This window comes from Oncorhynchus gorbuscha, linkage group LG25, assembly GCF_021184085.1.
Source record: "Oncorhynchus gorbuscha isolate QuinsamMale2020 ecotype Even-year linkage group LG25, OgorEven_v1.0, whole genome shotgun sequence".
NCBI classification, from domain to species: Eukaryota; Metazoa; Chordata; class Actinopteri; order Salmoniformes; family Salmonidae; genus Oncorhynchus; species Oncorhynchus gorbuscha.
This window is the reverse complement of record NC_060197.1, coordinates 16,425,223-16,449,375: the sequence shown is the minus strand read 5'-3', so window position 1 is coordinate 16,449,375 and position 24,153 is coordinate 16,425,223. Positions and strand designations below refer to the sequence as shown.

General features: G+C 44.8%; 1 protein-coding gene across 1 annotated transcript in view; it reads right to left on the bottom strand.

Moving 5' to 3' along the window:
• LOC124014603 (SLIT-ROBO Rho GTPase-activating protein 1-like) overlaps positions 1 to 18,827 on the bottom strand; it is a 40,701-nt gene extending 21,874 nt beyond the window's left edge. Inside the window, exons 1-2 of the mRNA XM_046329785.1 lie at positions 18,230 to 18,827; positions 104 to 299 (exon numbers count right to left, since the gene is read on the bottom strand). Of these exons, the coding sequence (XP_046185741.1) occupies positions 104 to 299; positions 18,230 to 18,296 (263 nt within the window). The 5' untranslated portion in view covers positions 18,297 to 18,827. The remainder of the gene's footprint in view (positions 1 to 103; positions 300 to 18,229) is intronic.
• Positions 18,828 to 24,153: the final 5,326 nt, after the last annotated feature.

Below are 24,153 nucleotides of genomic sequence, written 5' to 3'. Positions count from 1 at the left end.
CACACACACACACACACACACACACACACACACACACACACACACACACACACACACACACACACACACACACACACACACACACACACACACACACACACACTTGTACTGCTGGTGGTCCTTGGTGCTGCGTGTCTTAGCCATGAACCGCTCTGCTAGTTTCTCCAGGTTCCTGGAGTACTCCGTCTCGATCTCAGCCTTCTTCCTGAAGAAGTCCTGCAGGTCCTGCAGCAGCTGCACCCTCATCTCTGTCTGCTGTTCCAAACACCGCTGCTGCTCCACCAGCTGGGCACGCACATCTACACATAGATACACTTATAATCAGATATATACGGTATACACACAATCAGGAATATATACATATAAGATTATAGAAATACACACCACACACCCTCAGAGACATACTGTAAACACAATCAGACATGTTTACACACTTCCCTGCACTGATATGGACACAGAACTGCATGCACACACCCTAAACCAGACCTCCACAGACAAACACAATCATTCAGTTACACAGACACCTCTAGTAATACACACTCACTAACAGATGCAGACATAACACCTTTGCAGAGTACTGGTCCATATACTAATGAATTGTATTCATATTGTGTTTTTCACCAGGTCTCAAAGCCCTTTACAGATGATGGGAACACCGCTCTTCATCACCCACTAATGTGTAGCTAGGCACCCACCTGGGTAATGCACACGGCAGCCATTTTGCGTTAGAACACATGCTCACTAGATAATCCACTATCACAGTGGGGAACGTGCATGTCTCTGCACACTTTCGTGCATGCATGTGCAAACACACACACGAGCATGCGTGACTGGAAATCAGATTCTTCAGGCTAAAGGCCATGACATTATTCTATTGGGATCTTTATGAAGCATATCTGTGCATGCACACCAGTATGTGTGTGTGTGTGTGTGTGTGTGTCAATCTCGATGCGGCAGATATGAGCTCGGTCTTCACCTTCTTCGTCACATGGTCCACACACAGTGTGTGGTTGCCAAGACAACAGGTAGTGGAGTGGAGAGGGTCCCCTGGAGATTGGTGTGTCTGCATGTCCATGTGTGTGTGAGAGAGACCGTGTGAAAGGGAGAGACCAAGATAAGGAGAGAGAAAGAAAATGAGGAAGGGAGAAATATAGAATGTGTGTATGTGTGAGAGAGAGGAGAGAGAGGGAGAGTGGGAGAGGTGGGGGGGTTATCGTTGTGTATTCTCTGCCAGTCCTCTCCTTCCTGTGTCAGATGCAGTTGAAGTTTACATACACCTTAGCCAAATACATTTAAACTCAGTTTTTCACAATTCCTGAAATTGAATCCTACTAAAAAATTCCCTGTTTTAGGTCAGTTAGGATCACCACTTTATTTTAAGAATGCGAAATGTCAGAATAATAGTAGAGTGAATAATGTATTTCAGCTTTTATTTCTTTCATCACATTCCCATGAGTCAGAAGTTTACATACACTCAGTATTTAGCACTGCCTAAATTGTTTAACTTGGGTGAAATGTTTCAGGTAGCCTTCCACAAGCTTCCCACAATTAGTTGGGTGAATTTTGACCCATTCCTCCTGACAGAGCTGGTGTAACTGAGTCAGGTATGTAGGCCTCCTTGCTCGCACACGCTTTTTCAGTTCTGCCCCAAAGAAATTATATAGGGTTGAGGTCAGGGCTTTGTGATGGCCACTCCAATACCTTGACTTTGTTGTCCTTAAGCCATTTTGCCAAAACTTTGGAAGTGTGCTTGGGGTCATTGTCCATTTGGAAGACCCATTTGCGACCAAGCTTTAACTTCCTGACTGAGGTCTTGAGCTGTTGCTTCAATATATCCACATCATTTTCTTCGCTCATGATGCCATCTATTTTGTGAAGTGCATCAGTCCCTCCTGCAGCAAAGCACTCCCACAACATGATGCTGCCACCCCCATGCTTCACGGTTGGGATGGTGTTCTTCGGCTTGCAAGCATCCCCCTTTTTCCTCCAAACATAAAGATGGTCATTATGGCCAAACAGTTATATTTTTGTTTCATCAGACCAGAGGACATTTCTCCAAAAAGTACGATCTTTGTCCCCATGTGCAGTTGCAAACCCTAGTCTGGCTTTTTTATGGCGGTTTTGGAGCAGTGGCTTCTTCCTTGCTGAGCGGCCTTTCAGGTTATGTCGATATAGGACAAATTTTACTGTGGATATAGATACTTTTGTACCCGTTTCCTCCAGCATCTTCACAATGCCCTTTAATGTTGTTCTGGGATTGATTTGCACTTTGCGCACCATAGTACGTTCATCTCTAGGAGACAGAACACGTCTCCTTCCTGAGCGGTATGACGGCTGCGTGGTCAAATGGTGTTTATACTTGCATACTATTGTTTGTCCAGTTGAACGTGGTACCTTCAGGCATTTGGAAATTGCTCCCAAGAATGTACCAGAATTGTGGAGGTCTACAATTTGTTTTCTGAGGTCTTGGCTGATTTCTTGAGATTTTTCCATGATGTCAAACAAAGAGGCACTGAGTTTGAAGGTAGGCCTTGAAATACATCCACAGGTACACCTCCAATTGACTCAAATGATGTCAATTAGCCTATCAGAAGCTTCTAAAGCCATTACATCATTTTCGGGAATTGTCGTAAACTTTTGACCCACTGGAATTGTGATACATATGTGAAATAATCTGTCTGTAAACAATTGTGGGAAAAATTACTTGTGTCATGCGCAAAGTAGATGTCCTAACCGACTTGCCAAAACTATAGTTTGTTAACAAGACATTTGTGGAGTGGTTGAAAAACGAGTTTTAATGACTACAATCTAAGTGTATGTAAACTTCTGATCCCTCGCTCTGAAACAGCACAACCACTGAAGTGTGCACTGCCATGCTGACTGTGGGACTGGTGTGTGTGTGTGTGTGTGTGTATATTTAATGTGTGTGTTTGTATAATGTGTGTGTGTTCTTTAATGTTATTGTGGGCAAAGGATGCGGTCCACGATGACTCCTTAGAAACAGCCGCGCTATGAGAGGGAGGGAGGGAGGGAGGGAGAGAGAGGGGGATTTGTATTTGTTTGATTTAACCCTAATTTAACTAGGAAAGTCAGTTAAGAACTAATTCTTATTTACAATGTCGGCCTACCCCGGCCAAACCTGGACCAATTGTGCGCCACCCAATCACGGTTGTGATACAGGGGAGAGAGAGAGAGACAGTGGGCCTGGGGAGTGAGTGAGATACATGACTTCTGTTGGATGCTGTAGAAACGTTTCCCTTCTCTTGTTCTTCCATCCATGTTGTTGCTCTTGGTTGTTGTCTAAGAGGAGTGGAGGGTGTCTTTGATTTGAATGTATGATTGTGAATAATACAACTCTGCACAAACCAAGAACAATTCATTTCACCAATCTGACACTACCTTTCGTGGCTTAGACACCTGGAGTGTGTGTGAATGTGTGATGTCACAGCTGAACAGGAAGAGGAAGCTCATCCTGGCTCATTTCCATGACAAACAGGTCCAAGGACACAAGGGCAGAACACACACGTAAGTGTTGGCATTGGCCACCAATTTCTTCTTCCTACAGTCTCACAACCACACACTGCTGTGAGTGCTCTCTCTCCATCTCTCCAACTTTGCTTCCTCCATCTCTTCCCTCCTCCCTCTCCCCTTCCATTCCCTTCATTCTCTCCCTCCTATCCTCCCAGGCATGCAGATGTGTGGTCAGTAATCACACACATGCAGACGCAGGCAAAAGCAGAGCTGCTTGCAGAAGAGCTCACTTTCACAGGGTCCCCCTCCTTCCCTCTCTCTTCCACTCCCCTTCCATTCCTCTCTCCCCTTCCATTCCTCTCTCCCCTTCCATTTCTCTTTCCCCTTCCCTCTTTTGCACTTATCATTCAGGCTTATATGATCCAAGCCATCACTTGATGTTACCAAACATATAAAAAATGCCTCATATCTTTGCACACAGAGACCGCCAGCCAGACATAAGCACTGTGAAATACATAGAGGTCAGAATACCTGGGTATACCTGGGCTTCAGATCAATACTCAACACTCACTGTCACATCATCACGTCAGTAGAACAGCCCCCCTCATAAACACAGTTGCTCTTTACCAATCACAGGATGGGGAGGGAAGGCAGACTGCAAATCCACATAGCGACAATTCAGATACATACATGTACCTCCACTAAGACGGGAGAGAGCAGCAGCAAAGCAGTGCTGTATCTTTAAGTGGTCATTGTAATGCAGGGCATCCCCAAGTGTGTTTTGGCCAGCTGCCAGACTGGGATGGGCGCACACTCCCTCTCTCTCTGGTGCTCTCATTAAATCGAATCACTCAAATTCACTGTGTCGATGTCGATCCGGTGTGTGTGTTCCTCTACACCAGGCGGTGTCAGATGAAGGCCCTAAAAATGGTCAAAGACCCCAGCCACCCTAGTCATAGACTGTTCTCTCTTTATACCGGAGGGCCAAGTCTAGGACAAAAAGGCTTCTCAACGGTTTTTCCCCCAAGCCATAAGACTCCTGAACAGGTAATCAAATGGCTACCTGGACTATTTGCATTGAGTGCCCCCCTACAACCCCTCTTTTACGCTGCTGCTACTCTCTGTTTATCATCAAATCAAATTTCATTGGTCACATACTCATGGTTAGCAAATGTTAATGGGAGTGTAGCGAAATACTTGTGCTTCTAGTTCCGACCATGCAGTAATATCTAACACGTAATCTAACAATTAACAACTACCTTTCACACACAAGTGTTGCACCTTCTTCACCACGCTGTATGTGTGGGTGGAACATTTCAGTTGGTCTGTGATGTGTACGCCCAGGAACTTAAAACATGCCACCTTCTCCACTACTGTCCCGTCGATGTGGATAGGGGGATGCTCCCTCTGCTGTTTCCTGAATCCACGATCATCTCCTTTGTTTTGTTGATGTTGAGTGTGAGGTTACACCACACTCCGAGGGCCCTCACCTCCTCCCTGTAGGCCGTCTCGTCAAGCCTACTAGTGTTGTCTACAAACTTGATGATTGAGTTGGAGGCATGTGTGGCCACGCAGTCATGGGTGAACAGGAAGCAAAGGAGTAGGCTGAGAACACACCTGTGTTGAGGATCAGCGGGGTGGAGATGTTTCCTACCCTCACCACCTGGGGGCGTCCCGTCAGAAAGTCCAGGACCCAGTTGCACAGGGTGTGGTTGAGACCCATGGACGAGTTTGGAGGGTACTATGGTGTTAAATGCTGAATGGTAGTCGATGAACAGCATTCTTATATAGATATCTCTTGTCCAGATGGGTTAGGACAGTGTGATTGTGATTGCGATTGGGTCGTCTGTGGACCTATTGGGGCAGTAAGGAGTGGGTCTAGGGTGACAGGTAGGGTGGAGGTGATATGATCCTTGACTAGTCTCTCACTTCCATCATTATGAAGTGCTTTGAGTGCTACGGGCAATAGTCGTTTAGCTCAGATACCTTAATTTTCTTGGGAACAGGAACAATGGTGGTCCTCTTGAAGCATGTGGGAACAGCAGACTGGGATAGGGATTGATTGAATATGTCCGTAAACACACCAGCCAGCTGGTTTGCACATGCTCTGAGGATGTGGCTGTGGATGCCAACTGGGCCTGCAGCCTTGCGAGGGTTAACACATTTAAGTGTTTTACTCATGTTGGCTGCGGTGAAGGAGAGCCTGCAGGTTTTGGTAGCGGACCGTGTCGGTGGCACTGTATTGTCCTCAAAGCGAGCAAAGAAGTTGTTTAGCTTGTCTGGGAGCAAGACATCGGGGTCCGCCATGGGGCTGGTTTTCTATTTGTAGTCCGTGATTGACTTTAGACCCTGCCACATACCTCGTGTCTTAGCCGTTGAATTGCGACTCTACTTTGTCTCTATACTGATGCTTAGCTTGTTTGATTGCCTTGGGGAGGGAATAGCTACACTGTTTGTATTCGGTCATGTTTCCGGTCGCCTTGCCCTGATTAAAAGCAGTGGTTCGCGCTTTCAGTTTTGTGCGAATGCTGCCCCCAACCAGAAACCCTGGATTGATGAAGGTTTTAATAGTCGCCGTGGGTACATCACCGATTCACTTGCTAATAAACTCACTCACAGAATCAGCGTATACATCAATGTTGTTGTTCAACACTATCCGGAACATATCCCAGTCCACGTGATCGAAGCAATCTTGAAGCGTGGACCAGCGTTGAACAGACCAGAGCACAGGCGTTTCCTGTTTTAGTTTCTGTCTATAAGCTGGGAGCAACAAAATGGAGATTTGCTGAAGGAATGGGCGAGGGGGGGCTTTGTATGCGTCGCGGAAGTTAGAGTAACAATGTCAGCCCGGGTCGCGCATTCGTTACGCTGATAAAATTTAGGGAGATTAGCCTTGTTAAAATCCTCAGCTACAATAAATACAGACTCAGGATATGTGGTTTCCAGTTTACATAGAGTCCAATGAAGTTATTTCAGGGCAGTCGAGGTGTCTGCTTGGGAGGGGATATACACGACTGTGATTTTAATCTAAGAGAATTCTCCTGGTAGATAATGCGGTCGGCATTTGATTGTAAGGAATTCTAGGTCAGGTGAACAAAAGGACTTGAGTTCCTGTATGATGTTATGATCACACCACGACTCGTTAATCATAAGGCATACACCCCCACCCTTCTTCTTACCAGAGAAATGTTTGTTTCTGTCGGCGCGATACGTGAAGAAACCAGGTGGCTGTACCGACTCTGATAACGTATCCCGAGTAAGCCATGTTTCCATGAAACAGAGAATGTTACAATCTCGGATGTCTCTTTGGATTTGAGAGATTTGGACCCTTGCTCGGATTTCGTCTACCTTGTTGTCAAGAGACTGGACATTGGCGAGTAGTATACTCGGGAGCGATGGGCGTTGTGCCGTCAACGGAGCCTGACCAGAAAATTGCTCCGTCTGCGGCACCGTTGTTTGGGATCGCCTGCTTTGATCCGATCAATTGTCCTGGGTGGTGGACCAAACAGAGGATCTGCTTCGGGAAAGTCGTATTCCTGGTCATAATGTTGGTAAGTTGACGTTGCTCTTATATCCAATAGTTCCTCCCAGTTGTATGTAATATTTCCTGGGGTAACAGTGTAAGAAATGATACACAAATAAACAAAATACTGCATAGTTTCCTAAGAACGCGAAGCGAGGCAGCCATCTCTGTTGGCGCCAGATACACTCATATATGCATAGTCACTTTAATTATACATTCATGTACATACTACCTCAATTGGCCCGACCAACCAGTGCCCCCGCACATTGGCTAACCAGGCTATCTGCATTGTGTCCCGCCACCTGCCACCGCCTCTTTTACACTACTGCTACTCTCTGTTTATCATATATGCATAGTCACTTTAACCATATCTACATGTACATACTACCTCAATCAGCCTGACTAACCAGTGCCTGTATATAGCCTCGCTACTGTATATAATCTCGCTACTGTTATTGCCTTGCTACTGTATACAGCCTCGCTACTGTTATTTTTCACTGTCTTTTTACTGTTGTTTATATTTCTTTACTTACCTATTGTCATCTAATACCTTTTTTGCACTGTTGGTTAGAGCCTGTAAGTAAGCATTTCACTGTAAGGTCTACTACACCTGTTGTATTCGGCGCACGTAACAAATAAACTTTGATTTGATTTGTGTGCCCAGGGAAGAGCCTGTGCATTCAGAGTTCATCAGTGACAGAAAGAGCACAACAGGAGGGAGAGACAGGGAGAGAAAGAGATGAGTAAAGAAGCAAGGAGGAAATTCTCTTCTATATACTCTTGAGATCCACTCAGCAATGTGTGTCTGTGTGTCGGTGGCTGAGTGGAGGATGATTCGTGACCTTTCCTGATCAGAACACACACACAATGTCATTTCAGTCCAAACTCTAACAGTCATCTCCATTTCCTCCTTTCTCTTTGATATCAACTTGCAGGGACATCAGGCTTTTTCACAACAATGTGGAGTTCTTTCCTGTGAAAAGTGAAAGCCATTTCCTTTTCTGAGATAAGTGATCATGAAGGCACTGCAGTGCAGGTGATAAAGTCAAAATATGTTTTATGTGCTCTGTGGAGCTGTGAGAGAGCATGTGAGGGCGAGAGAGTAAGAGAGTTCATCCCACACAGCCCTACAACATGCCCATGTAATTATGATGGGTGTAGAGCCTAGTTCAGTGTATGTGGCCTGGCAACCATCTTGGTTGGAATATCCTACTGTTATGTGTGCAGTCCTCAGTATAATAATAATAATAATAATAATAATTATTATTACATTTGTATAATGTTTTTCATAGAATCTCAAAGCACTTCAAAAGCAAAAAACAAACAAGCAATACAGTGGGACAAAAAAAGTATTTAGTCAGCCACCAATTGTGCAAGTTCTCCCACTTAATTTTCATCATAGGTACACTTCAACTATGACAGACAAAATGAGAAAAAAAATCCAGAAAATCACATTGTAGGATTTTTAATGAATTTATTTGCAAATGATGGTGGAAAATAAGTATTTGGTCAATAACAAAAGTTTCTCAATACTTTGTTATATACCCTTTGTTGGCAATGACAGAGGTCAAACGTTTTCTGTAAGTCTTCACAAGGTTCACACACTGTTGCTGGTATTTTGGCCCATTCCTCCATGCAGATCTCCTCTAGAGCAGTGATGTTTTGGGGCTGTTGCTGGGCAACACGGACTTTCAACTCCCCCCAAAGATTTTCTATGGGGTTGAGATCTGGAGACTGGCTAGGCCACTCCACGACCATGAAATGCTTCTTACGAAGCCACTCCTTTGTTGCCCGGGCGGTGTGTTTGGGATCATTGTCATGCTGAAAGACCTAGCCACGTTTCATCTTCAATGCCCTTGCCGATGGAAGGAGGTTGTCACTCAAAATCTCACGATACATGGCCCCATTCATTCTTTCCTTTACACGGATCAGTCGTCTTGTTCCCTTTGCAGAAAAACAGCCCCAAAGCATGATGTTTCAACCCCCATGCTTCACAGTAGGTATGGTGTTCTTTGGATGCAACTCAGCAATCTTTGTCCTCCAAACACGACGAGTTGAGTTTTTACCAAAAAGTTATATTTTGGTTTCATCTGACCATATGACATTCACCCAATCTTCTTCTAGATCATCCAAATGCTCTCTAGCAAACTTCAGACGGGCCTGGACATGTACTGGCTTAAGCAGGGGGACACGTCTGGCACTGCAGGTTTTGAGTCCCTGGCGGCGTAGTGTGTTACTGATGGTAGGTACTTTGATCCCAGCTCTCTGCAGGTCATTCACTAGGTCCCCCCGTGTGGTTCTGGGATTTTTGCTCACCGTTCTTGTGATCATTTTGACCCCATGGGGTGAGATCTCGCGTGGAGCCCCAGTTCGAGGGAGATTATCAGTGGTCTTTGTATGTCTTCCATTTCCTAATAATTGCTCCCACAGTTGATTTCTTCAAACCAAGCTGCTTACCTATTGCAGATTCAGTCTTCCCAGCCTGGTGCAGGTCTACAATTTTGTTTCTGGTGTCCTTTGACAGCTCTTTGGTCTTGGCCATAGTGGAGTTTGGAGTGTGACTGTTTGAGGTTGTGGACAGGTGTCTTTTATACTGAAAACAAGTTCTAACAGGTGCCATTAATACAGGTAATGAGTGGAGGACAGAGGAGCCTCTTAAAGAAAAAGTTACAGGTCTGTGAGAGCCAGAAATCTTGCTTGTTTGTAGGTGACCAAATACTTATTTTCCACCATAATTTGCAAATAAATTCATTAAAAATCCTACAATGTGATTTTCTGGATTTTTTTTCTCATTTTGTCTGTCACAGTTGAAGTGTACCTATGCTGAAAATTACAGGCCTCTCATCTTTTTAAGTGGGAGAACTTGCACAATTGGTGGATGACTAAATACTTTTTTGCCCCACTGTATATCATTTCAGGTCAACCAATAGAGGCCAAGTCTTTGAAAGCTGCATCCTACAAAGATGGTGAGTGTCCGTTCATGGGTGAATGGAGAGAGCTGGTCAGAGGGTGCTAGATCATTATTATGGAATCCGTTGATGATCTTGTAGAGGGCGTCTTACACTTGGACCTGAATGGCGCCGGAGGAGATTTTACGGGATCTTAACAATTGTGCTATTGTGTGTTTTTTTCGCATTATTTGTAACTTATTTTGAACATAATTTTTCTGCCACCATCTCTTATGACCGAAAATAACTTCTGGATATCAGGACAGCAATTACTCACCTTGTACTGGACGAAGATTTTTTCTTTAACGATTCGGACACAAAGGATTTACTTCAGACACCCTCAAGGCCCACATCCCAATCATTTGCAGGAGAACGAGACATTGGGGACGTAGGGCGGGGTGCCTTGTAAGGATCCGACGGCAAGTGGGTGATCTGCCTCTACCATCAGTCCTATTAGCTAACGTACAATCATTGGATAACAAAATAGACAAGCTACGATCGCGAATATCCTACCAACAGGACATTAAAAACTGTAATATCTTATGTTTTACCGAGTTATGGCTGAACAACGACATTGATAAAATACAGCTGGTGGGGTTTACTCTGCATCGGCAAGATAGAACTATTGCCTCCGTTAAAGACAAGGGGTGTGGGTCTGTGTATATTTTTAAACAACAGCTGGTGCACGAAATCTAATATTAAGGACGTCTCGAGGTTTGGCCTGAGGTAGAGTATCTCATGATAAGCTCTAGACCACACTATTTACCAAGAGAGTTGGTATATTTTTCATAGCTGTCTATTTAACACCACAAACCGATACTGGCACAAAGTCCGCACTCAATGAGTTGTATAAGGCCATAAGCAAACAGGAAAACGCTCATCCAGAGGCAGTGCTCCTAGTAGCCGGGGACTTAAATGCAGGGAAAATTACATTTGTTTTACCTAATTTCTACCAGCATGTTAAATATGCAACCAGAGGAAAATAAAAACTCTAGGCCACCTTTACTCCACACACAGAGACACGCACAAAGCTCTCCCTCACCCTCCATTTGGCAAATCTGAACATAATTCTGTCCTCCTGATTCCTGCTTACAAGCAAAAAAGGAAGCACCAGTGACTCGGTCAATAAAGAAGTGGTCAGATGATGCAGATGCTAAGCTACAGGACTGTTTTGCTAGCACAGACTGGAATATGTTCCGGGATTCTTCCGATGGCAGTGACCACATCAGTCACTAGCTTCATCAATAAGTGTATCGGTGACGTTGTCCTCACAATGACCGTACGTACATACCCCAACCAGAAGCCATGGATTACAGGCAGCAGTTTAAGGGTAGAACTGCCACTTTCAAGGAGCAGGACTCTAACCCGATCGCTTAGAAGAAATCCCGCTATGCCATGAGACAAACCATCAAACAGGCAAAGCGTCAATACAGAACTAAGATTGAATCATACTACATCGGCTCCAACGCTCGTCGGATGTGGCAGGGCTTGCAAACAACTGTATTACAGAATACAAAGGGAAACACAGCCGCAAGCTGCCCAGTGACACATGCCTACCAGACAAGCTAAATTACTTCTATGCTCGCTTTAAGGCAAGCAACACTGAAGTATGCATGAGAGCATCAGCTGTTCCGGACGACTGTGTGATCACGCTCTCCATAGCCGATGTGAATAAGACCTTTAAAAACAGGTCAACATTCACAAGGCCTCAGGGCTAGACGGATTGCCAGGATGTGTACTCTGAGCATGCACTGATCAACTGGCAAGTGTCTTCACTGACATTTTCAACCTGTCCCTGACTGAGTCTGTAATACCAACATGTTTCAAGTAGACCACCATAGTCCTTGTGCTCAAGAACACGAAGGTAACCTGCCTAAATGACGACTGACCCGTAGCATTCACGTCTGTAGCCATGAAGTGCTTTGAAAGGCTGGTCATGGCTCACATCAACACCCTTATCCCAGAAACCCTAAACCGACTCCAATTTGAAAACTGGCCCAACAGATCCACAGATGATGCCATCTCTACTGCACTCCACACTGCCCTTTCCCACCTGGACAAAAGGAACACCTACGTGATAATACTATTCATTGACTACAGCTCAGCATTCAACACCATAGTTCCTTCAAAGCTCATCACTAAGTTAAAGACCATTGGAATAAACACCTCCCTCTGCAACTGGATCCTGGACTTCCTGACGGGACGCCCCCAGGTGGTAAGGGTAGGTATAAACACACCTGCGACGCAGATCCTCAACACGTGGGCCTTTGTGCTCAGTCCCCTCAAGCTTTTAGGATAATACAGTGCCACCATCGCGGCCAGCTTACAAGGACTGTGCCACCCCCCTCTCCTTCTCCATGGCCGACGTGAGTAAGACACTTAAAACGTGTTAATCCTTGCAAGGCTGCTAGCCTAGATGGCATCCCTAGTCGTGTCCTCAGAGCATGCGCAGACCAGCTGGCTGGTGTGTTTACTGACATATTCAATCGCTCCCTATCCTAGTCTGCCGTCTCCACATGATTCAAGATGTCCACCATTTTTCTTGTACCCAAGAAGGCAAAGATAACTGAGCTTAAATGTCTACCGCCCTGTAGCACTCACTTCTGTCATCATGAAGTGCTTTGAGGGGCTGGGCAAGGATCATATCACCACCTTACCGGCCACCCTAGACCCACTTCAGTTTGCATACCGCCCCAACAGGTCCACAGACGATGCATTCACCATCACACTGCCCTATCCCATCTGGACAAGAGGAATACTTTTGTAAGAATGCTGTTCATTTACTAGAGCTCAGCATTCAACACCATAGAACCCTCCAAGCTGGAGGCCCTGGGTCTCAACCCCGCCCTGTGCAATTGGGTCCTGGACTTTGACGGGCCGCCCCCGGTGGTGAAGGTAGGAAACAACATCTCTACTTCACTGACCCTCAACACCGGGGCCCCACAAGGGTGCGTGCTCAGCCCCCTCCTGTACTCCCTGTTTACTCACGACAGCGTGGCCATGCACGCCTCCAACTCAATCATCAAGTTTGCAGATGACACAACAGTAGTGGGCTTGATTACCAACAACAATGAGACAGCCTACAGGAAAGAGGTGATGGCACTCGAAGTGAGGTGTCAGGAAAACAACCTCTCACTCAACGTCAACAAAACAAAGGAGATGATCGTGGACTTCAGGAAACAGCAGAGGGAGCACCCCCCTATCCACATCGAAGGGACAGTAGTGGAGAAGGTGGAAAGTTTTAAGTTCCACGGCATACACATCACAGACAAACTGAAATGGTCCACCCACACAGACAGTGTGGTGAAGAAGGGGCAACAGCACCTCTTCAACCTCAGGAGGCTGATGAAATTTGGCTTGTCACCCAATACCCTGACAAACTTTTACAGATGCACCATCGAGAGCCTCCTGTCAGGCTGTATCACAGCCTGGTACGGGAACTGTACTGCCCTCAACAGCAAGGCTCTCCAGAGGGTGGTGCGGTCTGCACAACGCAAACTACCTGCCCTCCATGACACCTAGAGCACCCAATGTCACAGGCTGGCCAAAAAGACCATCAAGGACAACCACCACCCGAGCCACTGCCTGTTCCCCCCGCTATACCATCCAGAAGGAGAGGTCAGTACAGGTGTATCAAAGCTGGGACCGAGAGACTGAAAAACAGCTTCTATCTCAAGGCGATCAGACTGCTAAACAGCAATCACTAACTCAGAGAGACTGTTGCCTATATTGAGACCCAAATCACTGGCCTCTTTAATAAATGGATCACTAGTCACTTTAAATAATGCCACTTTAATAATGTTTTTATATCTAACATTACTCATATCATATGTAAACTCAAAAAATAAATAAACATCCTCTCACTGTCAACTGTGTTTATTTTCAGCAAACTTAACATGTGTAAATATTTGTGTGAACATAACAAGACTCAACAACAGAGAGATAAACTGAACAAAGACATAAACTGAACAAGTTCCACAGACATGTGACTAACCGAAATGGAATAATGTGTCCCTGAACTAAGGGGGGAGGGTCAAAATCAAAAGTAACAGTCAGTATCTGGTGTGGCCACCAGCTGCATTAAGTACTCCAGTGCATCTCCTCGTGAGATGTTACCCCACTCTTCCGCCAAGGCACCTGCAAGTTCCTAGACATTTCTGGGACATTTCCTAGCCCTCACCCTCCGATCCAACAGGTCCCAGACATGCTCAATGGGATTGAGATCCGGGCTCTTCAGTGGACATGGCAGAACACTGACATTCCTGTCTTGCAGGAAATCGCGCACAGAACGAGCAGTATGGCTGGTGGCATTGTCATGCTTGAGGGTCTTGTCAGGATCAGCCTGAAGGGTGCCACATGAGGGAGGAGGATGTCTTCCCTGTAACGCACAGCATTGAGGTTGCCTGAAATGACATCAAGCTCAGTTCGATGATGCTGTGACACACCGCCCCAGACCATGACGGACCCTCCACCTCCAAATCGATCCCACTCCAGAGTACAGGCCTCGGTGTAATGCTCATTCCTTCGACGATAAACGCAAATCCAACCATCACGCCTGGTGAGACAAAACCGCGACTCGTCAGTGAAGAGAACTTTTTGCCAGTTCTGTCTGGCCCAGCGACAGTGAGCTTGTGCCCATAGGTGACGTTGTTGCCGGTGATGTCTGGTGAGGACCTGCCTTACAATAGGCCTACAAGCCCTCAGTCCAGCATTTCGGGGACAGTCTGTGCACTGATGGAGGGATTGTACGTTCCTGGTGTAACTCGGGTAGTTGTTGTTGCCATCCTGTACCAGTCCCGCAGGTGTGATGTTCAGATGTACCAATCCTGTGCAGGTGTTGTTACACATGGTCTCAAATCAAATCAAAGTTTATTTGTCACGTGCACCGTATACAACAGGTACCTTACAGTGAAATGCTTACTCACAGGCTCTAACCAATAGTGCAAAAAAGGTATTAGGTGAACAATAGGTAAGTAAAGAAATAAAAACAGTAAAAAGACAGTGGAAAAACAGTAGCGAGGCTATATACAATAGCGAGGCTATAAAAGTGGCGAGGCTACATACAGACACCGGTTAGTCAGGCTGATTGAGGTAGTATGTACATGTAGATATGGTTAAAGTGACTAAGCATATATGATGAACAGAGAGTAGCAGTAGCATAAAGTGGGGTTGGTGGGTGGCGGGACACAAAGCAGATAGCCCGGTTAGCCAATGTTCGGGAGCACTGGTTGGTTGGGCCAATTGAGATAGTATGTACATATGTACATGAATGTATATAGTTAAAGTGACTGTGCATATATGATAAACAGAGAGTAGCAGCAGCATAAAAGAGGGGTTTGGGGGGGCACACAATGCAAATAGTCCGGGTAGCCATTTGATTACCAGTTCAGGATTCTTATGGCTTGGGGATAAAAACTGTTGAGAAGGCTTTTTGTCCTAGACTTGGCACTCCGGTACCGCTTGCCATGCGGTAGTAGAGAAAGTAGTCTATAATTGGGGTGGCTGGGGTGTTTGACAATTTTTAGGGCCTTCCTCTGACACCGCCTGGTGTAGAGGTCCTGGATGGCAGGCAGCTTAGCCCCAGTGATGTACTGGGCGTACGCACTATCCTCTGTAGTGCCTTGTGGTCGGAGGCCGAGCAATTGCCGTACCAGGCAGTGATGCAACCAGTCAGGATGCTCTCGATGTTGCAGCTGTAGGTCTGTGGTCTGCCACTGCGAGGACGATCAGCTGTCCGTCCTGTCTCCCTGTAGCGCTGTCTTAGGTGTCTCACAGTACAGACATAGCAATTTATTGCCCTGGCCACTTCTGCAGTCCTCATGCCTCCTTGCAGCATGCCTAAGGCACGTTCGTGCAGATGAGCAGGGACCCTGGGCATATTTCTTTGTGTTTTTCAGTCAGTAGAAAGGCCTCTTTAGTGTCCTAAGTTTTATATTTGTGACCTTAATTGCCTACCGTCTGTAAGCTGTTAGTGTCTTAACGACCGTTCCACAGGTGCATGTTCATGAATTGTTTATGGTTCATTGAACAAGCATGGGGAACTGTGTTAAAACCCTTTAAAATGAAGATCTGTGAAGTTATTTGGATTTTTACGAATTATCTTTGAAAGGTCCTGAAAAAGGGACCTTTCTTTTTTTGCTGAGTATATTTGATTTTATACCATCTATTGCACCTTGCCTATGCGGCTCGGCTATCGCTAATCCATATATTTATATGTTTATACATGTTTATATGTACATATTCTTATTTTGATTTGTGTGTATTAGGTAGTTGTTGGAGAATTGTTAGATTACTTGTTAGTTATTACTGCACTGTCAGAACTGGAAGCATAAGCATTTCGCTACACTCGCATAAACATCTGCTAAACATGTGTATGTGACCAATAAAATTTGATTTGATTTACTCCCTGTTCATCCATGACTGCATTGCCAGGCACGACCATCATCATCCAACACCATCATGAAGTTTTTCCCGATGACACAACACTGACAACGATGAAACAGCCTATATAGAGGAGGTCAGAGACCTGGCTGTGTGGTGCCAGGATAACAACCACTCCCTCAATGTGATCAACACAAAGGAGATGATTGCAGACAACAGGAAAAGGAGGCCCGGGCACACCCCCATTCTCATCGACAGGGCTGTAGTGGTGCAGGTTAAGAGCTTCAAGTTCCTTGGTGTCCACATCACCATCAAACTATCATGGTCCAAACACACCAAGACTGTTGTGAAGAGGTCACAACAAAGCCTATTCCCCCTCAGGAGACTGAAAAGATTTGGCATGTGTCCTCAGATCCTCAAAATGTTCTACAGCTGCACCATTGAGAGCATCCTGCATCTCCGCCTGGTATGGAAACTGCTCGGCCTCTGACCGGAAGGTACTACAGGGTAGTGTATACTGCCCAGTACATCACTTGGGCCAGGTGGCTGGAGTCTAACATTTTTTGGGGCCTTCCTTTGACACTGCCTGGTATAGAGGTCCTGGATGGCAGGAAGCTTGTCTTGGTGTGTTTGGACCATGATAGTTTGATGGTGATGTGGACACCAACTCCACTTACATGTATATATTACCTCGACTAACCTGTGCCCCACACATTGACTCTGTACCAGTACCTCCTGTATAAAGCCTCGCTACGGTTATTTTTTTACTTAACACTGATTTTTCTTAAAACTGCATTGTTGGTAAGGGCTTGTAAGTAAACATTTCACTGTAAGGTCTACGCCGATTACCTGTTGTACTCGGCGTATGTGACAAATAACATTTGATTTGATTATAGCCACTGCACTTCTCCTCTTCCACTCTGTGTAACACAGTGGAGGATGCTGATGCCTCAGCAGCTCCGGGCGCCAGAACGCTCACCACACAAAGTAGCCAGGTCACCCGTGATTACAAGTCTGTATTCAACATCCATCCAGGATGTATTTAGTTCAGTGCTATTGTAAGATGTGACATTTAACCGAATCAGTCTCACGTGGAATATCTGTACAGTCAGTCAGAGCTCTCCCCAGATGCTTCCCTCATCTCATACCGTACCACAGGACATCGTGGTGGGGAGACGGTGCAGTTCCATAGTTACGGCACTGTGCAGAGGTCCGACTGTCACAGTAACCGTAACACGCCTCTCTCCTTGGGGACATCAGTGGGGTTGACAAGACGATGAAACCTACGCCATGTCCCACTCCCACCATACGCAGAGTGCAGTGCTCATTATATACAGTTTGTCAGACACACCGGGGGAGGGGGCCCGCTGCAGTCACAGCCTCTGAAGTAAACCAATACATGCAAACCATTAGTGGAGCAGAACCAACACAGACAGAGAGACATTCAGAGCTCCCAGCTATGACAAATACCCACTACTACTCCACTCTATACCCACTGACTGGAGTGTAGCCTACTACGGGCAAACACCCTCACTTCCACATGGCTGAGAATGATCAAGGGTGCTGCAGAATCCGCCCCTCATCCTCTCCCCACCAGGCACCTTACAGCACTCAGGATGAACCCAGAGATACTAACTTCTCATTATGAGGTGTCATCCTCACTACACATCCATTTTCCAAACAAGCCATGTGTGAGAGGCGGTTGATCAGACATAATAGGCAGGTGTAGTGTACATGGACAGGTGTGTGTGTGTGTATGAATGTGTTTATGAGAGGGGGATGTATAAACATGAGGTTGTGTATGAGGGGTGTATATGTGTGCGTACATATCGGTGTGTGCATGTGCGCGGGTTCGCGTGGGTGTGGATGTGTGACGCGTTAGTGATAGTTTCTTAGAAAAACATACCTTTCACCTGGCTCTCATACTCTGCAATTATCTCCTTGTCCTTCTTGCTCCTGACCAGGTTCGACATGTCGGCTCACTAACGATGGTCAATCAGATAACGGTCCAAATATTGATTATTCCGTTCCACCGCGCGTCCACGATGCCCGAGGCACTATCGCAAACCACAGGTTACATACTAGGGAATAGATCCACTCACTGCCGCAACAACAGAATGTATTATTCCTCCCCAAGGGATGGCGGATACAACGCTCAATCATCCAGAATCACCCTTTCCATAGAGCCGTCCGTGACCGCCTGAGCCATGCTACGGGTTCTGTGAGCTGTCAACTGGGAAGCAGGTAGTAACAAATTTCCCATTAGCAAGCTCAATGAGCGCGGCAGAAGCCTACACACGCTGGGCTGCGGTAAGAGAGGGGTGCACGCCCACTAGGTAATCCAGCGGAACACTGGTCCGTCTCGTTCGCCGGAGTTTCTCCCGGGGTGTTTGCGTGAGTACTATCTACAATTTATGTCTTTGACCTAACCCTGTAGTAACCTTTCACACAAACTATGAGCTACGCTAAACTGCATGCTGCTCAATGCCATGGGAAAGGGTGAAACTCGGGGGCGTGTACCCAGAGATGATTGACAGTTAAGCCGACAGTGACCACTTAAACCTTGTTCACATTGGCAGTTTGAAGTGACTCAAATCTTTTTTCGATTCGAGCCCGTTCTTTTTAGCTGCAGTCATAACAGGCAAAAAGCACATGGAATCATATGTTTTAATTTAACCAGGCAAGTCAGTTATTTAGAACAAATTATTTACAATGACAGCCTACCGAAAGGCCTCCTGAGGGGAAGGGGGCTGGGATTAAAAATAAATTAAAATATAGGACAAAAACACATGACAGGAGAGACATCTCGACATAAAGAGAGACCTAATACAACATAGCATGGTAGCAGCACAAAACAGGGTACAAATATTATTGAGCACAGACAACAGCAAGAAGGTAGAGACAACAATACATCACGCAAAGCAGCCACAACTATCACTAAGTGTGTCCATGATTGAGTCTTTGAATGAAGAGATTGAGATAACTTTCCACTTTGAGTGTTTGTTGCAGCTCGTTCCGATGCCCAATGGACTCCCGACGGGGAGTGGGCTCCAATACCTTGTGGACAGGAAGGGGTACGGCCCAGAGGAACAGTGTTGGGTTCCGGTGGATGACATTCTGGATCGCAACATCATCCGTGACTTCCATCTTCGCCGACCGACCCGCTCCTCGGGGCCGTTACTCTGCCCGGCATCGTCATGTGGCTACTCCCCTCCGACGTCGCTAGTTTACTAACCACCGGTCCTGACAACCATCATTACACACACCTGGCATCATCATGAGGCACACCTGGACTCCATTGCCTCCCCTTTATCTGACACTCCCTTAGGTTCATTCCCCAGGCAGTATTGTTTCTGTGTTTCATGTCAAGAAACATGTTGTATCGTTCCTTTTTTCAAATTAAACTTATCACCTGTGCCTACTTCTCGACTCTGCATCACAGTGGCCAAATTTTATCATCAAAGTCTGGCATTCTCTGGATTAATGCTGCTTTCAAGACAACTGGGAACTCAGGTGAGGCCAATCAAAGCTACTGTAGACATAACGTGATTTGATGTCATTATCTGTGGCCAATCACCTTGAGCCTTCATGGATGGGCTCAATGGCAGCACCCAAGGGGCTAGAATTTTAGAGCTCTACCCTTAGACTTGGCGGTGACGTACTGTAGAGTCCCCCATGAGTGACAACACTGAGCCAATCACTGCACAACACGTAATTTATGTTGGCTTGCCCCACCACAAAAAGCACTGAGCTAGGCTGAAACACCTGCATTTTGGCCTTACTCAAGAAAACAAAAAAGAGACCATGTTTGTATGTGGCTTTGTTAATCTCAATTATATTTTTTACAGTGTTTGCAAACTGATATCTGACAGGTATAAATGCCAAAATAACATGCAAAACAGGCAAGTCCAAAAACATTTTGCTAAAAATGTGGGGCTCAAAACAGATGGGGCTCAAAAGGCCCTGAATGACGGGTCGCCACGGATGACTAATAGGTCAGTTATTAAAATCCTAATTAGGTCATTTGTGAGATTCATTTAGCGGGGGTTTGGGTCAGCAGTGCAACACAGGTGCGTGCCTGCAGGTAGCCTAAAATAACTTGTTTTCTACAGTATGGAGGAGACACATTTCAACTCTTTGAGGTAAGTGCTAACAGAGAAAGACTGGCTATAGTTGAAAGGGGCTCTAGAAGCTTGCATGAAATAGAGCAAATTACAAGCCATAATAGCTGCGTTTACACAGGCAGCACAATTCAAATCTTTTATTGGCAAAATATCTGATTGGACTAAAGACCAATTTGTGGCAAAAGAACACAATTGGGCTGCATGTAAATGCAGCCAATGTTGCTTATTGAATTCTTATTCTGAGGACACAGTACTGGATTTAACTCTAGCCAAGCATGAATTAGAAAGGCAACCAATTAACTGAAATCTACCAATAATTATTCTATGGAATATTGTCATAAATATAGCTAGATATATCTGGAGTACCTCAAATAGTCCTAGTTGGCCATTTTAACTTACCATGTTCATAACCATGTGGGAAAGTGGTATTTACCAGTTGGATGCATTCACATGCTTTGAACTGGTTGAGAAATGCGGATTGTTTCAATATACCCCTGCCTACATGTACAGAGCCTTCAGAAAGTATTCATGCCCCTTGACCTAGAAACATAGACTACATCTCTGTAATTTTCTAGTCCTTTACTTTTTCCACATTGTCGTGTTACAGCCTGAATTTCAAATTGATTAAATTGAGTTTTTGTGTCACTGGCCTACACACAATATCCCATAATGTCAAAGTGGAATTCTGTTTTTAGAAATGTTTACAAATGAATCAAAAATGAAAAGCTGAATTGCCTTGTGTCAAAAATGAAACCCCTTTGCTATAGCAAGCCTAAATAAGTAAAGGAGTAAACGTGCTTAACAAGTCACATAAGTTGTATGGACTCACTCTGTGTGTAATAATAGTGATTTTTTAAAAATGACTACCTTATCTCTGGATCTAACACATACAATTGTCTGAAAGGTACCTCAGGTGAACAGTGAATTTCAAACACAGATTCAACCACAAAGACCAAGGAGGTTTCCCAATGTCTCGCAAAGAAGGGCACGGTGAAGTTGAGCATGGTGAAGTTATTAATTACACTTTCGATGGTGGGTCAATACAACCAGTCACTACAAAGATACAGGTGTCCTCCATAACCCAGAGAGGAAGGAAACCGCTTAGGAATTTCACCATGAGGCCAATGGTGACTTAAAAACATTTAGACTGTAATACGAGATTTTTTTTTTGGAATTTTACCTTTAATTTACTAGGCAAGTCAGTTAAGAACAAATTCTTATTTTCAATGACTGCCTAGGAACAGTGGGTTAACTGCCTGTTCAGGGGCAGAACGACAGATTTTGTACCTTGTCAGCTCAGGGATTTGAACTTGCAACCTTTCGCTTACTAGTCCAATGCTCTAACCACGAGGCTACCCTGCCGCCCCGCTGTGATACGATAACTGAGGATGGATCAACAACATTGTATTTAATCCACAATAGCAACCGAAACAACAGAGTGAAAAGAAGGGAGCCTGTACAGAATAAAAATATTCCAAAACATGCATCCTGTTTGCCCTAAAGTAAAACTGCAAAAAATGTAGCAAAGAAATTAACTTCATGTCCTGGATACAAAGCATTAGTTTTGGGGCAAATTAAAGACTTACCCAGAAATACTTACGGCTGTAATCATTGCCAAAGGCGATTCTGAAATGTATTGACTCAGGGGTTTGAATACTTATGTAAATGAGATATTTCATTTTCAATAAATTTGCAAACATGACTAAACATGTTTTCACATTTTTCAAAATGTGTACATATATATTTTGAATGCAGGCTGTAACACAACATGTGGAATAAGTGAAGGGGTATGAATACTTTGAAGGCAATGTACATATGTACTACATACAACTGTACATACAACTGTCATATCCCAGCACATTGATATGGCACAGGTACTCCCTGTACATACTGAAAATTCATTTGTGTATTTTTTTATTCCTTGTGTTTTTATTTTCTTAATTTGATCTCGGCATCATTGGGAAAGAGCTTATACGTAAGCATTTCACGGTGAAGTCTACACCTGTTGCATTCACGGCATGTTACAAATAAAATTGTATTTGATTTGATTGGCTAATGGCAACAAGCTATGTCAACCATAAACTTAAAGTACAGCTATCATGCTTGTAAACAAATTATAGTGTTAGAAAACCATATTAATAGATAGCTTTTTAAAAATACGGTTTTGTTGTTGCTGAAGTCAGAGGTCAGCATGTGGGAGAAGTCGGAGCTAACGTCAGAGGTCAGCATGTGTATTTTTCCAAGTCGTATGTGGTAAAAAACATTTTCTCACTTGGTTATGAACGCAGGGTTAGTTTTGGAATGGGAGTTATTTGTTCAGGGCAGGTGGGGCCTGTTTTGAGCCCCGCCTGTTTTGAGCCCCACCTGTTTAGCAATATATATATATATATGTGTACCACAGTCAAATGTTTGGACACACCTACTCATTCATGGGTTTTTCTTTATTTTTTACAATTTTCTACATTGTAGAATAATAGTGAAGACACAAATTATGAAAATTTTAAAAACACCGAAATTTACAGTTGATTTGTCAGAGGACAAACAATCCACAGAGACAAACTGATATCTTTCCGAAAGATAAGATCTAAACTAGGCCAGAACTTGTCAGTATAGACCAATTTGGGTTTCCAATCTCTCCAAAAGAATGTGGTGATCGATGGTATCAAAAGCAGCACTAAAGTCTAGGAGCACGAGGAGATGCAGAGCCTTGGTCTGACGCCATTAAAAGGTCATTTACCACCTTCACAAGTGCAGTCTCAGTGCTATGATGGGGTCTAAAACCAGACTGAAGCATTTCATATATATTGATTGTTTGCAGGAAGGCAGCGAGTGGCTGCGCAACAGCTTTTTCTGGTACACATCCGGTGGATAGAGAGCCGTTTATTATGTTCAACATAGGAGGGCCAAGCACAGCAAGTGGCTCTTTCAGTAGTTTAGTTGGAATAGGGTCCAATATGCAGCTTGGAGTTTTAGAGGCCGTGATTACATTCATCAATGTGTCAAGAGATATAGTATTAAAAAACCTGAGTCTCTCCCTTGATCCTAGGTCCTGGCAGAGTTGTGCCGACTCAGGACAACTGAGCTTTGGAGGAATACGCAGATTTAAAGAGGAGTCCGTAATTTGCTTTCTTTTTTGGGGGGGGATAGGATGATCAAGCAGCAGTGAGTACTCTTCAATACTGCACGGTACTGTCTTTCCAAGCTAGTCGGAAGACTTCCAGTTTGGTGTGGCGCCATTTCCGTTCCAATTTTCTGGAAGCCTGCTTCAGAGCTTGGGTATTTTCTGTATACCAGGGAGCTAGTTTCATATGACAAATGTTTTTAGGGGTGTGACTGCATCTAGGGTATTGCGCAAGGTTAAATTTAGTTCCTCAGTTAGGTGGTTAACTGATTTGTGTACTCTGATGTGGGTAGGTGGAGGGTGTCTGGAAGGGCATCTAGGAATCTTTGAGTTGTCTGAGAATTTATAGGACTGCTTTTGATGATCCTTGGTTGGGGTCTGAGCAGTTTATTTGTTGCGATTGTAAACGTAATAAAATGGTGGTCCGATAGTTCAGGATTATGAGGAAAAACATTAAGATCCACAACATTTATTCCACGGGACAAAACTAGGTCCAGCGTATGACTGTGGCAGTGAGTAGGTCCAAAGATATGTTGGACAAAACCCACTGAGTCGATGATGGCTCCGAAAGCCTTTTGGAGTGGG